This window comes from Anabrus simplex, chromosome 8 (genome assembly GCF_040414725.1).
Source record: "Anabrus simplex isolate iqAnaSimp1 chromosome 8, ASM4041472v1, whole genome shotgun sequence".
Taxonomy (NCBI): Eukaryota; Metazoa; Arthropoda; class Insecta; order Orthoptera; family Tettigoniidae; genus Anabrus; species Anabrus simplex.
In genome coordinates, this window is record NC_090272.1 from 151,903,179 (window position 1) to 151,918,344 (window position 15,166).

At 43.5% G+C, this 15,166-nt stretch overlaps 1 protein-coding gene across 2 annotated transcripts in view; it reads left to right on the forward strand.

Annotated features, from left to right (window-relative positions):
- Window positions 1-15,166, forward strand: part of LOC136879218 (uncharacterized) — a 92,673-nt gene that overhangs the window by 48,154 nt on the left and 29,353 nt on the right. For both annotated transcript variants that reach the window (XM_068228994.1, XM_067153022.2), the window contains one exon: window positions 2,212-2,395. In XM_068228994.1, the coding sequence (XP_068085095.1) occupies window positions 2,212-2,395 (184 nt within the window). The remainder of the gene's footprint in view (window positions 1-2,211; window positions 2,396-15,166) is intronic.

Here is a 15,166-nt window from a genome sequence, read left to right on the forward strand (position 1 = left end):
TAACGAGGGACTAAATTTAAGAATGCTTTACCGCTAGTCTGCCCGCCCCGCGGTGTAGGGTAGCGTGCCTGCCTTTTACCCGGAGGCCGTGGGTTCGATGCCCGGCCAGATCAGGGATTTTACCTGCATCTGAGAGCTGGTTCGAGGTCCACTCAGCCTACGTGATTACAATTGAGGAGCTATCTGTCGGTGAGATGGCGGCCCCGGTGTGGAAAGCCAAGAATAACGGCCGAGAGGATCCGTCGTGCTGACCACACGACACCTCGTAATCTGCAGGCCTTCGGGCTGAGCAGCGGTCGATTGGTAGGCCATGGCCCTTCGGGGCTGTTGTACCATGGGGTTTTGGTGGAGGGGTACCGCTAATCTGGAGTAAGTGGTACTGTCATCCGTAACCATAATTATGGCTCACTGTACGCTAGCACATGCGCTAGCATTCCATGCGGGTGCTGACAACACCATCTACGCTCCAATTAAGTTTTTTGTTACACAGCATGTGTTGTGAAGTAACGGTAAGGTCATCAGACAAATCAGGGACGAATTGGCAGAAGAAATAAATAGAATAATTAATAAAATAAACTACAGCTTATCCGCTTTACTCTTTGTATTAAGTATGTTTCTAAAGCATGCCCCGCTTAAAGTAATTGTGAATATTTTAATTCATTTTGTAGATTACAACAATATTTTGAGGCACTGGTGAATTCTTATTAAAGTCTTACTCTCAACGTGTACACTACTTCATCTAGAATTCTGTATACAATGTAGAATTCCGTAGCGAAGCACGGGTACACCAGCTAGTCTTATAATATTATAAGATAATTTATTATTATTATTATTATTATTATTATTATTATTACTGGAACATGTCTTCCTAGAAGCAATAATTGCCTTCTTCCACCTGGATATACGGATGTAACAGGTAATAAAGGTATTCGGGTAGGCGGGTTGAATCGTTCAGACGTGAAGCGTTCACCAACTGAGCCCTAGTTAGTGTCAGAGAAAACCGTAAATGCAGTTAGTGTGACGTAAAGCGGAAAATATTATTGCTGTTAGAAGGGGTAACTTTTTCCTACGAAACGTGGACCACGGAGTACCCAGTGCATTGAAGGTTTTGCTGTTGCGATCTGTTAAGTTATACGTGACATTTATTCTAATAGAACGATGGTTTACCCATTCTACTTCGAGGTTGGAAAATCATGATATTGTTGAAATAACCGTCCCTCTTTTAAACGAAGATGGATAATCACTCTACGCGTGGAAGGCTGCATATAGTTTCAATATAGTTGGTCCGATATTGGAAATTAATTTCTCCAGCTAATTCGTTCTTGGTTGCTAGTGTTTCACCCCAGTGTGCAAATCTGGGCTCATCAGTTGGTAACTAGCGCATCTACCAAGACGCATGGTTAGTGAATGTAGTAGAGGCCACAGCACAGGTTACTTATAGCCTCAGGGAGACTTAAAGAAAGAATGGTGATGGTGCTACAGCGTCCTGAGTTTTAAAGGCATGTCAGAGATACATATCTACCAAATCCTGCGGAAGAGATCCAAGAAATAGTAGAAAATCGATAAGAAATCTATAACAAGTCCAGAAGATACGATGAAAATTTACACATTATCACCGAAAAATCACAAATCATCTCAAGAGATCCAGGAAGTTCTACAACGGCGAGAAGGAAATTGTTCAGGTATGTAGTGGTTTGAGGATAAGAACATAACTGGTCTGAGAATAGCCAATACCTTAAACCCACTGAAAATATTTAGTCAAATTTGAAAATGTTAGTGTCAATAAGAAATTTCAGTACGAAATTTTGTTAATTGAAGCAAGTGTCAACAACTGGTTCCCGGTAATAATCAAGGAAGATCTACAACGTCTCGTGGACTCTTTTGCTCCGCAGTACTGATTTTGTGATTGAAAGTAAAGTTTACGCGACAAAGTAATGGTATTACCTCGCAATGAAGTGAATGGAAGACACATCACGTTAAACGTTATTACTGAATATTATATGCATTTTTATAATCATCGTTGTCTTTTAAATAATTGTGTTTGTTTGTATATTGTTTTCTGTGTAGTTTCATATTGGTTAAAATTAACCGAGTGCATAGAAAATGAAAATTATCATACTCTATTTATTATAGAGTTTCCATAATTATGGCCACTAGTTGATACATTAATAATATCTTTATAACAAGAAGTTGTAATTAATTGTGTTACAGCTGCGTTCGGCCAGGCTTTCGCTGAGGTGGTGGTGGAGAGTTCCTTGAGGGTGAATCCCAAGGGTGGCGGAAGACAGTCTCGCAATCGTAAACTGGAGGTTGAAGCAGACAGCAGTAGCAGCACAAGTACCAGCGCTCCATTGGTACGCTCCAAGCGGCAGAGACCACCATACTTCTGGCGCAGGTAATTACAAATTATAGGCAATAAGGTAATATACAAAATGGAGAAAATATCATTTAACTATGTTAACTCTCCAAATATGTACCGTCATCAGACTGCTGGAGAAAGGTAATAAAAAAGTGATGAATATGGGATGTCATGTCTCCTCACTCACTCCAGTACAATAGGAACTATCCTCTAGTTCTCATTCCCGAGATATATCCAATGTCCCTCCGTTAACATTATTAAATAACACACTCAAAGCCAACACCTAAGAGCGATTTCTCGCCCTACTTCTGTACCTATAGGGCAAATATATGACAAGATATAGGGTAAAAAAATATCGTACAGTTCTCCTCAACAGTATCACGGGAAAACGGTGGCGCATATATTGGTGAAACTCATTTTTTAAGTGCAAGATGAAACGTAGGAGAAACTAAGCTGAAAATTATATTCATGAACTCTACTGGATTGGTGGGAGGGGTATAGGGGATCGTGTTGGTGTTCACAGCATAAAACGGTGGAACATAAATTTGTGAAACTCAGTTTTTAAGTTCAAGGTCAAAGGGGGGAAGAAAACAAGCTGCAAATGAAGCACAGTTTGCTTGTGTTTCTTCCTCAGCCTCGTCCATAAAGTAAATATATCACTGTGTTAACGTTAAAGAAAGAAATCGCACACGCAGGTTAATTAATCACATAATACTCACTCAACACAAGACAAGTAGACTACGCACTGATATAAAGACAACTTCTCTACAACAATAATAATCTGGCAGGATTCACAGAGTAACGGATTACGGGTTACATGTACCAAACCGACACAGAAGGAAAATGAAGGAAGGCAACGAAGCGATGGCTGTTTCCACCATTGTGTTTCCCTCCCTGAGAATGTATTTATGAAATAGAAAAGCTTCATTAGTTATTTTAATAATGCACGGGCAAAAACTTCCTCATCCTTGTTTATTTCTACCATAATACAATATAAAGTATATTGTGATATTCCTTAATCGCGAGGAATTATGGGTGTCTAAGAGGGGGCGTGTGCACTCCTTGTAGGTCCCTAAGAGCAATACTGTCTTCAACATGGAATGATCTATAGTAAGAATTTTACGAACTATATGTCGCTATTCATTTCCAGCATCACATTCTCCACTAAAAATCAATCAATCAAACAAACAAACAAACAAACAAACAAACAAACAAACAAACAAACAAACAAACAAACAAACAAACACACACACACACATAAATAGCCTGTCATTCAATGTATCGCTTATTTTGTACAGCGACAGCCACAATTGCGAAATTGGTTTCTTTATTTCTTCTTCAAAATGGCGGTTTCGAATCCTACTCAGGTTGCGCTTATGTTATACAGCGCCGGCCACAATTGTGAATATTTTGTTTCTTGTTTTACAAAATAGTGGTTTCGATTCCTATTCGGGTTGCGTGAATATGATTTTGTTTAAGTGCCACAACTCTGAGTAGTTGCCTTCTGCCGCGTTAAGAAACTCCTTCGGGATGAAATTCCGATATTATGATGTCTCTTAAAGTCTATGGTAGACCTAATTGGAGGGATGTTAAAGAATGGTCTTCAAAAGCGACGACAGGCCCAGATTCTTTTCTACAACAGTTCTTTTACATGGAAGAAAATCACGTCTCAAACTGAGCAGTAAATTAACCTACTATCGTATGTTTATCGACTGAAATAATGTTCTGAAGTAGAATACCTGTATAGTTTCTGAACCGTACTTGAGCTGGCACTTCACAGAAAATGGAAGCCTTAAAATCGAAGTTATTTCTAGCCAAGACATACGACGAGTGTTTAGTATCTCACTGTAAAGAGGGAGGAAGGACAAACGCAAATAGCAACCGAAGTCTGACATTGGTATGACGTCAACGAGTAATGAAATAGCACCGCCATCTTGAAATACAAAAAGCATCGTGCCGCTTGGCTAACAATTTCAGTAGCTCTGAACTCCTAAGTGGTAGCACGTCATGTGATTCGTCTCAATAAGAAAACCAAATAGTGAATATTTGAGAAAACTGTAGTGCGAAAAATGTATTTCTTACACGAATGCTGCAACATATAATTGCCAATAAGATAAGGGATGCGCAAAATATAATGAATAGGAGTAACCAGTTTATACGTATTACTAGCTGTAGTACCCGTGCTTCGCTACGGGATTCTCAGAAAGACTGACTTTGTAGTTTTCATAACTGAAGTCAACATAGGTCATTACAAAAATGTCAGTAGGAATGTAGGCATTAAAAGCAATGTTATCATATAAACTACTCGATCAAATGAAAAACCGCACATTTTATCACTTTGAACGAACAGTACTACGGTGCCAACCTAACAGTCGAAAGTTCCAGAGCTGGAATGACCAGGCCGCAGACTGCCGTGAACACTACTCTGCCATTATTCCGTTAAAGATGCACACTGCTCATTCCAATTACTGCCTCAGAGTAGGGAATGAATAGTTCGAATGCTATGATGAACCAGTGTGTTACGTACTAGCAGTATCAGAAAATTTACGAACCAGAGGAATGACATTCTAAAGAAGAAAGTTATCTAACTCCCAAGCTACTTCCCGTCAATATTCAGGCAGGCTGTTAAACTCTGTACGACCAGGGGAGTTGGCCGTGTGGTAAGGGGTGCGCCGCTGTGAGCTTGCATCCGGGAGATAGTGGATTCGAACCCCACTGTCGGCAGCGATGAAGATGGTATTGCGTGGTTTCCCCACTTTCACACCAGGCAAATGCTGGGACTGTACCTTAATTAAGGCCAAGGCCGCTTCCTTCACACTCCTAGCCCTTTCCTATCCCATCGCCGCCATAAGACCTATCTGTGTCTGTGCGACGTAAAACAAATAAAAGAATACTCGGTACGCAGCAGTAATCCTATCTACCGAAGATGAGTGGCAACAGAAGACACAAAGCACATCACAACAACGGTCAATGTAATGTTGTTGATCATTGTTGTGAGCTTTCTATACTGTAGGCCTTCACATTTAGATTTCTTTCAACTCTGTGATTTGTAAAATTATTTATAGCGCAGACTGTAGTTCCTTATTCTCCGAATTTACATACCCATTTTCATTAAATTCTGTTTACCCACTTTCTTGTGACTCGGCGCTGATATGGACTTACTAACAAAAATCCAAATTCATGAATATCTTTGTGATAATAGCCGGTACTGTAACAGTGTATAAGACATAAATGATCGGAAATTTAATACCGTATAACTTTCGTTATGTAGTATTTATCGATACGACCTCTAATAACAAATATTTGAGAATTAAATTTTAGGCCTTCCCTCAAAATACATTTCACTCAACGTGAATACAATTATTTATGGCCTAGATTATAGTGACTTATTCCCCGAATTTACATACCGATTTTCATTAAGATAGGATCACTAACAACATAAATATTTGAGAAATAAATTTTAAGCCTTCCCCTAAACTACCATGTTTCTCAGCGTGAATACAATTATTTATATCCTAGATTGTAGCAACTTATTCATTAAAATACGACCACTTATATAATAAATATTTGAGAATTCAATTTCAGGCCTTCCCCTAAACTGCCATTCACTCCGCGTGAATAAAATTACTTAGGGCCTAGATTGTAGCGGCTTATTCCCCGACTTTGCATGCCGATTTTCATTAAATTCTCTTCAGCCGTTTTCTCGTGATGTGTGCACATACATACATACATACAGACAGACAGACAAACAGACAGAAATTACGGAAAATTAAAGAGTGCATTTCCTTGCTACTGTGGACATGACTGATACATAAATGCCATCCTTTTTAAATTCTGAGCAATGTACAGACAAAACTCTTATTTTATATATATATAGATTTGAGAAATAAAGAAATATTAAGCTTTTAGTCAGGGCCTCTCAAACGCCCAAAATCTCACGCGTGCAGATCGTGGCGCAAGAGCTCCGTGCACTGTGCATCGATTCCGCTCGGCATGGCTCGGATCAACGCTTCGTCTCTGGGCTACTCGACTAAGCTCGGCTCTACTCGGCTATACTCGGCTCAACTCGGCCCGGATTTGGAGCGCTACGGCGTAAGTGGGGCAGAGGGAGACAGGGGGAGCGAGCGAGACAGGCGTGGGGAAAGAGAGAGTAAGCGCTATTGCTCCAAATCGAGGAGTGGGGGGTCTGCACTCTGGTCAACTAAGCCAAGTAGTCTTTTGCACCGTGCACAGTGCATGCACCACGCGCATGCACCCTGAGAGGCCCTGACTTTTAGTTATTTAGTATGACACACTAACTTCATTTTTTAGCTAATTTCTTTACCGGAAGTAGGCGTTAATTACTAACATAGTTGAAGAAACCAGTACCTACTTTCAGTCATCTGATGAGTAGGCCAATATGGCGTTGTTTAATTCATTTGATGAATGTTAATGTTCTTTCAATCACAATAGGTATAAATCTGAGTGGCACAACAAATTTCTGAGCATTGGCCGGTTTATAAACAAGTCTTGTGACGTTAAGGCGACGAGGGGTGGTGTAGACCATTACACCTTGAGCTGGAACTGTTCATAAGTGCAGTACATCGGTGGCAGGTCCGCCTCTGTGGTGTAGTGGTTAGCGTGATTAGCTGCCACCCCCGGAGGCCCGGGTTCGATTCCCGGCTCTGCCACGAAATTTGAAAAGTGGTACGAGGGCTGGAACGGGGTCCACTCAGCCTCGGGAGGTCAACTGAGTAGAGGTGGGTTCGATTCCCACCTCAGCCATCCTGGAAGTGGTTTTCCGTGGTTTCCCACTTCTCCTCCAGGCGAATGCCGGGATGGTACTTAACTTAAGGCCACGGCCGCTTCCTTCCCTCTTCCTTGCCTATCCCTTCCAATCTTCCCATCCCTCCACAAGGCCCCTGTTCAGCATAGCAGGTGAGGCCGCCTGGGCGAGGTACTGGTCATACTCCCCAGTTGTATCCCCCGACCAAGAGTCTGAAGCTCCAGGACACTGCCCTTGAGGCGGTAGAGGTGGGATCCCTCGCTAAGTCCGAGGGAAAAACCGAACCTGGAGGGTAAACAGATGATGATGATGATGATGATGACATCGGTGGCAGTAGCTAATATTCGAACTTGTGTATTTATAGGGAGGATTAATCTCGTATCCGTTAGCTGGTATTTCATTACAAGGAAGTGTATATGGACCGAAGTCGTAAGGTATAGTGAAGTCAGTATGTTCATTGCTTCAGTATCTTTGGTGCCCTACAGTATTTACAGTAATAAAAGGGTCTGCAGATTCACCGAGTCGATGAAGAACACGAAGGGACGGAAGTTCAACGAACATTAATGTAAGGCAGGGCCTCTCAAACGCCCAAAATTTCACGCGTGCAGAGCGAGGCGCAAGAGCTCCGTGCACTGTGCATCGGTGCCGCTCGGTATAGTTCGGATCAACGCTTCGTCTCTGGGCTACTCGGCTAAGCTCGGCTCTACTCGGCTACACTCGGCTCAACGCAGCCCAGATTTGGAGCGCTACGGCGCAAGTGGGGCAGAGGGAGACAGGCGGAGCGAGCGAGACAGGCGTGAGGAAAGAGAGAGTAAGCGCTATTGCTCCAAATCGAGGAGTGAGGGGTCTGCACTCTGGTCAACCAAGCCAAGTCGTCTTTTGCACCGTGCACAGTGCATGCACCACGCGCATGCACCCTGAGAGGCCCTGATGTAAGGGCTGGTAAAATTATTTCAGATCCCTTAAATTGTTTATCGGTGTGTGAACTTATTAAATATTAAGCTTCCTATATTATAAGCTACTGCCGGACTGAGTGGCTCAGGCGGTTGAGGCGCTGATCTTCTGATCCCAACTTGGCAGGTTCGATCCTGGCTCAGTCAGGTGGTATTTGAAGGTGCTCAAATATGTCAGCCTCGTGAGGGTAGATTTACTGGCACTTAAAGTAACTCCTGTTGGACTACATCTCGGCACCTCGGCGTCTCAGAAAACAGTAAAAGTAGTTAGTGGGACGTAAAGAAAATAACATTATTATTATTATCATTATTATTATTATTATTACTACAACATACTAGGATAGTAATTAGTAATAATGGGCTAAAAATAGCTAAAACGCATTCGAGAGAATAAAGTGGCTTGCCAGAATTTCAGAAATCAACAATGTCGAGCGTCAAAACGCTTCCAGGAGCGTCTCAAAGTTACGGCGACCGAGCGTCGAGAGGCGACTTCCTCACTGGAGGGAAATTATTTGAAATTCATGGTTGGGGATACTGATGACCCTGGTGACTATGAAGGGAGGCCTTTCAGATAGATTGGTCGAAATACAGCATACACTGAGTGGCCAAAAGTCACGGGAAGGGGAGTCTCATTAGAAAATGTACCGTGTATGACCCCTGAATGTTGCGGCTAGCTGCGGCGTAGCTGAGCTGTCTGTCACAGACACCAGTGTCGTGAAGATGGCAACACGTCGCGAGTTAACCGACTTTGAATGTGGGATGATCATCGACGCACGGCGCGTGGGTCATAGCATTGCGGAGATTGCACGCGAATTCGGGTTTCCGAGGTCAACTGTGTCGAGGGTGGATCTTAAGTATCGCAGAGATAATGTTACCACCCCCGTAAACCGCCGCACGGGAAGACCACAGGTGTTTAACGAATGGACATCACGTTGCCACCGTAGAACCATACTGGGTGCTTAACGGGCTACTGTGAGTCAGATCACCGCTCAGTTGAATGTTGGGAGTTAGGAACCCCTTTCTACCAGGACTGTAAGGAGGCAACTGCACCGCATAGGCTTCACCAGCCGACGACCAACTCGTGTCCCTTTGCTGACATCTCGACAGAGAGCTCAACGACGTGCATGGGCCCGCGAACATCGGCAATGGACCCTGGAACAGTGGCGGCGTATTGTATGATTCGATGAATCCCTGTTCCAGTTGTGATGATGATGATGGTGATGATGATGGTGATGATGATGATGCTTGTTGTTTAGGTCACCGGCCCCTAATGGTACGAAATGAGACGAAATGCAATGACAATTAAAAAGTCCAAAATCCTCCACTGACCAGAATTCAAAACGTGAGGACGGAGAATGAATGGATGGATATGCATTTAAAACAATCAGTACCGAGCTCGATAGCTGCAGTCGCTTAAGTGCGGCCAGTATCCAGTATTCGGGAGATAGTAGGTTCGAACCCCACTGTCGGCAGCCCTGAAAATGGTTTTCCGTGGTTTCCCATTTTCACACCAGGCAAATGCTGGGGCTGTACCTTAATTAAGGCCACGGCCGCTTCCTTCCCACTCCCAGGCCCTCCCTGTCCCATCGTCGCCAAAAGACCTATCTGTGTCGGCGCGACGTAAAGCAACTAGCAAGCAAAACAATCAGTGGATCCGACCCGCAATGCCCCAAATTCCCAGAAACAAGCGTTGAACAATAGTATTACTAACCAAGGGACTGCTTCTAAAGCACAATACTGAATTTATGATTCTTCTAGTTATCGGCCTCTCATAGTGGTACTTATCGCTAGGGAAGTAGAACCATTGTGTTTGTCCTGTTGCGGTACTAATGAAAAGTCTCGCGGTATTCCACACGTTATGGTACTACTCACACGTAATGTAATGCGCACATGTAACACAGGCCTATGGTGTTTCTCACACAGCACAATTTACAGGCAACGCAAACCTATGGTGTTCCTCGCATAAGTGTACTAACCACAAGGACTCGTACTATCCCGTGGCGTTCCTCACATAGTGGGTACCAATCATAGGCAAGGCAGACACATGGTGTATCTCACGTATGGTGTCGCTCATATAATGGCACTAATCACACGTACTGTAAAACACAGCCAGAAGCACACACTGTCTCTACTGATCACAAACCTATTGTGAACCTAACATACTGGTACTACGCGCAAGTAAAAGCGACCCATGGTGTTCCTTGCGTTATGGTACTAATTACAGGTAGTCTTATGGTTCTAATTCGATCATCCCTTGGTCGCCCCTTTTAGTCGCCTCTTACGACAGGCATGGGATACCGTGAGTGTATTATTGGATGGGGGATCCACTGGGGATTGTTCCAGTTGTATCGAGCTGATGGGCGCGTGAGATGTGGCGTATAATGAAGCTATGGATTCTGCGTGTCAACAAGGTTGTGTCCAGGCGGGAGGTGGCTCAATTCTGCTCTTGGCGGCGTTCTCATGGTCGCAATTAGACCCCCAATTTCCGGCTGCAGGGAGCGCTGACAGATGCACGTTATGAGGACATTCTTTCAGACCATCTGAATCCCTTTCTGGCCCTAGAGTACGCTGATTGAGTTCCCATGTTTCAACAGGACAATGCGTCATGTCACCGCTCTGTGGTGGCACGCAGGTGGTTGAAGGAGCACTCTATTGAAGTTACGACCATGGATTGGCCCTCCAGATCCCCCGATCTTAATCCAATAGAGCATTTATGGGATGCTGCAGATGCTGGTGTAGGACCCCTCACCAACCTCACCAGACCAATTGTGGGTAGAACTGCAAGATGCGCGGGTCTAGATCCCTGCAGAACGATTCCAACACCTTGTAGAGTCGATGTCTCGCCGTATTGCTACCGTTTCGAGGGCTCGCGGAGGTGCAACTCGATAACATCACATTCAGTGATTTCCCATGACTTTTGGCCACTCAGTGTATGTCGTTGCCCAAATCTGGAATTGATAACATACATTTGTTGAACGTAAATTATCAAGGTAAATTCAGATTCGTCTTGGGCTGGGAGTACATTCTCATCATAGTGTTTCATCTCTGATTTAGAAGTATGGGGTGCTGTACACAGGAATGATGGTCTACTCAGACTGCAAGAAAGATACGGTCGATACACACGTGCCTAAAAAGCGCTCTCGCAACACTTTCTTATCTTCCTTTTTTTTGTAAGTCCGTTTATTATCCAGGGTTGGCTTCTCCCTCGGAGTCAGTGAGCGATCCCACCTCTACCGCCTCAAGGGTAGTGTTCTGGAGCGTGACACATTTGGTCGGGGAGGAGGATCAGTACCTCGCCCAGATGGCCTCATCTGTTATGCTGAACAGGGGCCCTTGTGGAGGTGGGTCGCGACCTTAAGTTAGGTGCCATCCCGGCACTTGCCTGGTGAAGAAGTGGGAAAGCACGGAAAACCACTTCGAGGATGGCTGAGGTGGAAATCGGTCCGCTCTACTCATTTGACCTTCAGAGGTCCCCGTTCCAGCCCTCATACCACTTTTCAAATTTCGTGGCAAATCCTAGAATCGAACCCGGCCCTCTGGGGATAGCGGCTAATAACTCTAACCACTACACCACAGAGGTGGACTCTCACAACACTTGGTGGTACAAACGGAGATTTAACTTTCGCACGTAACATTGACTTCGATCTCTTATCCTCCGATGGGCTATATATATAAAAAAAGACACATTGACATATCAAAACGATTTTATCAATAAAATTTAGTAGTTTTATACCTGCTTTTTCATATAATCGCCAAATCGATTTAGGCATTTGTCGTATCGTGACACCAGCTTTCTGATGCCCTCAGCAAAGAAGTCTGCCGCCAGTGTGGTAAAGTGCGTCTCGACAGCCTCCTGCTCCATAAAGTCCACCAAAAAGACACCTTCATAGTCCCAAAAGAGGGCAGCCATTGCTTTCCTGTTTCTCGGTTTCAGTTTAAACTTTTTTCAATTGTTTGGAGAAGAGAATTCATTCACTACTTAGACTGTTCTTTGGTTCCTGGAGTGTCATACATGACCCATGTTACATTGCCAGTAACGATAGACTTTAAAAACCCTTCCTCCTCACTATGGTAACGGGTGTATTTTATTTATAGCCCATCAGAGGTTAAAAAAATAAATAAACAGCCCCCGAATAAGCATGTAACTTTTATATCACAGATCCATTGTTCATCGATATACCCTTTCGTATGTGAGACGTTTTTACAATTAATACATCAAATAAAAAGATAAAATCCATACTGACTAGATAGGTTACTACAAATACATTTAAATAATGCTAATCGCACGATACTTTCTGTACGCCAAAACTTACGGCCGTGACCCCGACACAGCCCCGGTCGATTTCTTTTACGAACATGAAGCCAAGTATTCACGTACCAAATGGGACAAAACATTTCATTTGAATATACGAGGGTGAATCAAAAAGTAAGTTACACTAGCTCGCCGTGAGAGCACGCTGTGCGTCGCCAATGCGGAGCAAGCTACAGTAACTGCTCACACGTCCGATAGGAAGGTTGGTGTGGTATCTCGTCATGTTGTATGTGCAGAGCGGGCTAGGCTTAATGGCGCATCAACCGGATGTTCGCTCCAAATTGCAGGTGCGTGCAATGATCAGATTTCTATGGGTTAAACGGCCATTCATAGTGGACTCACTGCTGTATATGGTGAGCGTGCAATTTCTCGCCCTGGTATTGTAAAGTGGTGTAAGCTTTTTGACGCCGGACGCACGAATCTCACCGACGAATATCGCGAAGGCATGCCCGCAACGTCCAGTACCGTCGCAAATGTTGACCGTGTGGATGGTATCATTAGAGAGAATCGGCGCATAACACTGCAGGAAATTGCATGCATGCTGAACATTTCGTATAGCAGTGTGTTCTCCATTGTTCATCAGCACGTTGGATTTCGTAAACTGTGTCAAAGATGGGTCCCACGTCTGCTCACTGATATTCACAAGGGGCAACGTTTCCAATTGTCACTGGCATTTTTGCAACGGTATTCTGTGGAGGGCAACAAGTTTCTGTGGATAATAATCACAGGGAATGAAACGTGGGTCCACCACTTCACCCCCGAAACAAGCAGAACATCGATGGAATAGGTGTACACCACATCACGACCACGAAAGGAGCCCAAGGTCCAACCTTCAGCAGGAATGGTAATGGCGACAGTGTTCTTTGACATGGAGGCTGAGGTGCACGTGGAATTTGTGCCGAAAGGCACGACAATCAACTCGGATTCATAATGTCAATCGTTGAACCGGTTGCGTAAGACAAGTAAAGAAAAACGGCGGTGAAAATTGAGCGCCGGTGTGATTTTGTTGCACGATAATGCAACACCTCACACGGCCCGCCAAACGTCCGAACTGATTCAGCGATTCAAGTGGGAGGTATGACAACATCCTCCATACAGTCCAGACGCAGCGCCATGCGATTGTCATGTGTTCGGTAAGGTGAAAAATGATCTCGGTGGACGACGGTTCCGGAAGGATGAAGAGATGAAAGCAGCTGTCTCCAGGTGGTGACATAGAACTAGAGGTGATTTCTACGCATCCGGAATCGAAAAGTTGTTTGACCGTTCCAAGAAATGTTTGCACTGTCTTGGGAACTATGTGGAAAAGTGAATTTACATTGTACTATGTGTTGCCACTGCCGTGTTGCCTATGTGTAGGTAGTTTCATAAATGGCCATAACTCGGAAGTGTAATTTACTTTTTGATTCGCCCTCGTATTTCAAAATCGAAGCCTGAAGATTACTCACCTCATAAGTCTATAATGTCATTGGTTTTACGTCCCACTAGCTACTATTACGCTTTTCAGAGACGCCATGCTGAAAAACTTCTCATCAAACGCATTGCCAACGGGATATATTTTCATTAGAAGTTCATAAAATAAAATTAACTTAACATATATATTGGGGAACTTTAATTTCTTCACTTATGATAAAGGACAATGATATGCTGTAGATCAGACACTGTGACTAGACTATCCGGTTATAATAATAGCAATATCTATGCAAATCTATTATGAATATTCTATTTTGCACAATCTTGATGTGTTTTATAATGCATATTGGTTCTTTATATGTGCCTGAAATCGTATCAGTTGAAGTGTTGTTGACCTATGTGGATGTGTTGACCCTACTGGAGTGTGTATTTCTTATCAATTTGAAATAGAATTATGATGGAAGTGGTCCTGGGTGGAAAGTCCAGTACTACTGCGCCATTTAACTGGATTTGAAATGTTGTAAGCCGCTTCATAAGACTGCAGTGTAATACTAACCTCACAATTAAATAGTGAAATATATATTCAAATAATATATCATTCGTTTTGGGAAGAAAAGGCTGTTAAAGAAATTATTTGTTATTTATTTAATGTGTTTACCCTGCAGCGACGGATCACCACCTCTACCGCCTCAAGGACAGTGTCCTGGAGCGTGAGATATTTGGTCGGGGATACAACTGGAGAGGAAGACCAGTACCTCGCCTCACCTTCTATGTTGAACAGGTGCTTCTGAGGGATGGAAAGATTAGGAGGGATAGGGAACGAGTAGGGAAGGAAGCGACCGTGACCATCCCGATATTTGCCTGGAGAAGAAGTGAGAAACCATGGAAAATCACTTCGAGGATGGCTGAGGTGGGAGTCGAACACCCTCCCCCTCTACTCAGATGACCTCCGAGGCTGATGGACCCCGTTGCAGCCCTCGTACCACATTTTCAAATTTCATGGCAGAGCTGGGAATCGAACTCGAGCCTCCGGGAGTGGCAGCTAATCACACTAACCATAACACCGTAGAGGCGGACAAAAAAAAAAAAGATATCCGTTGTAAATTGTCTGCTTTTGCTAATTTTCGTAGCATTTTCCATAATTATAACTCTTCTTAATGATAGCTGTATTATATACCAGAATTAGTTGGCCAAATGAGCATCACAAATGTACTTTCAATACCTCCATTTTTTTTTCGAAATTAAATACAGTATGAAGATATATATTAAAGGTTACAATTTGTCATTATTTTTCTTATGGTACGTCTCTTCGTTTTTACCAGTCCTTAGCAAGTGTGCTGATTCGTCGTGTTTGTTTAGTACAGTTT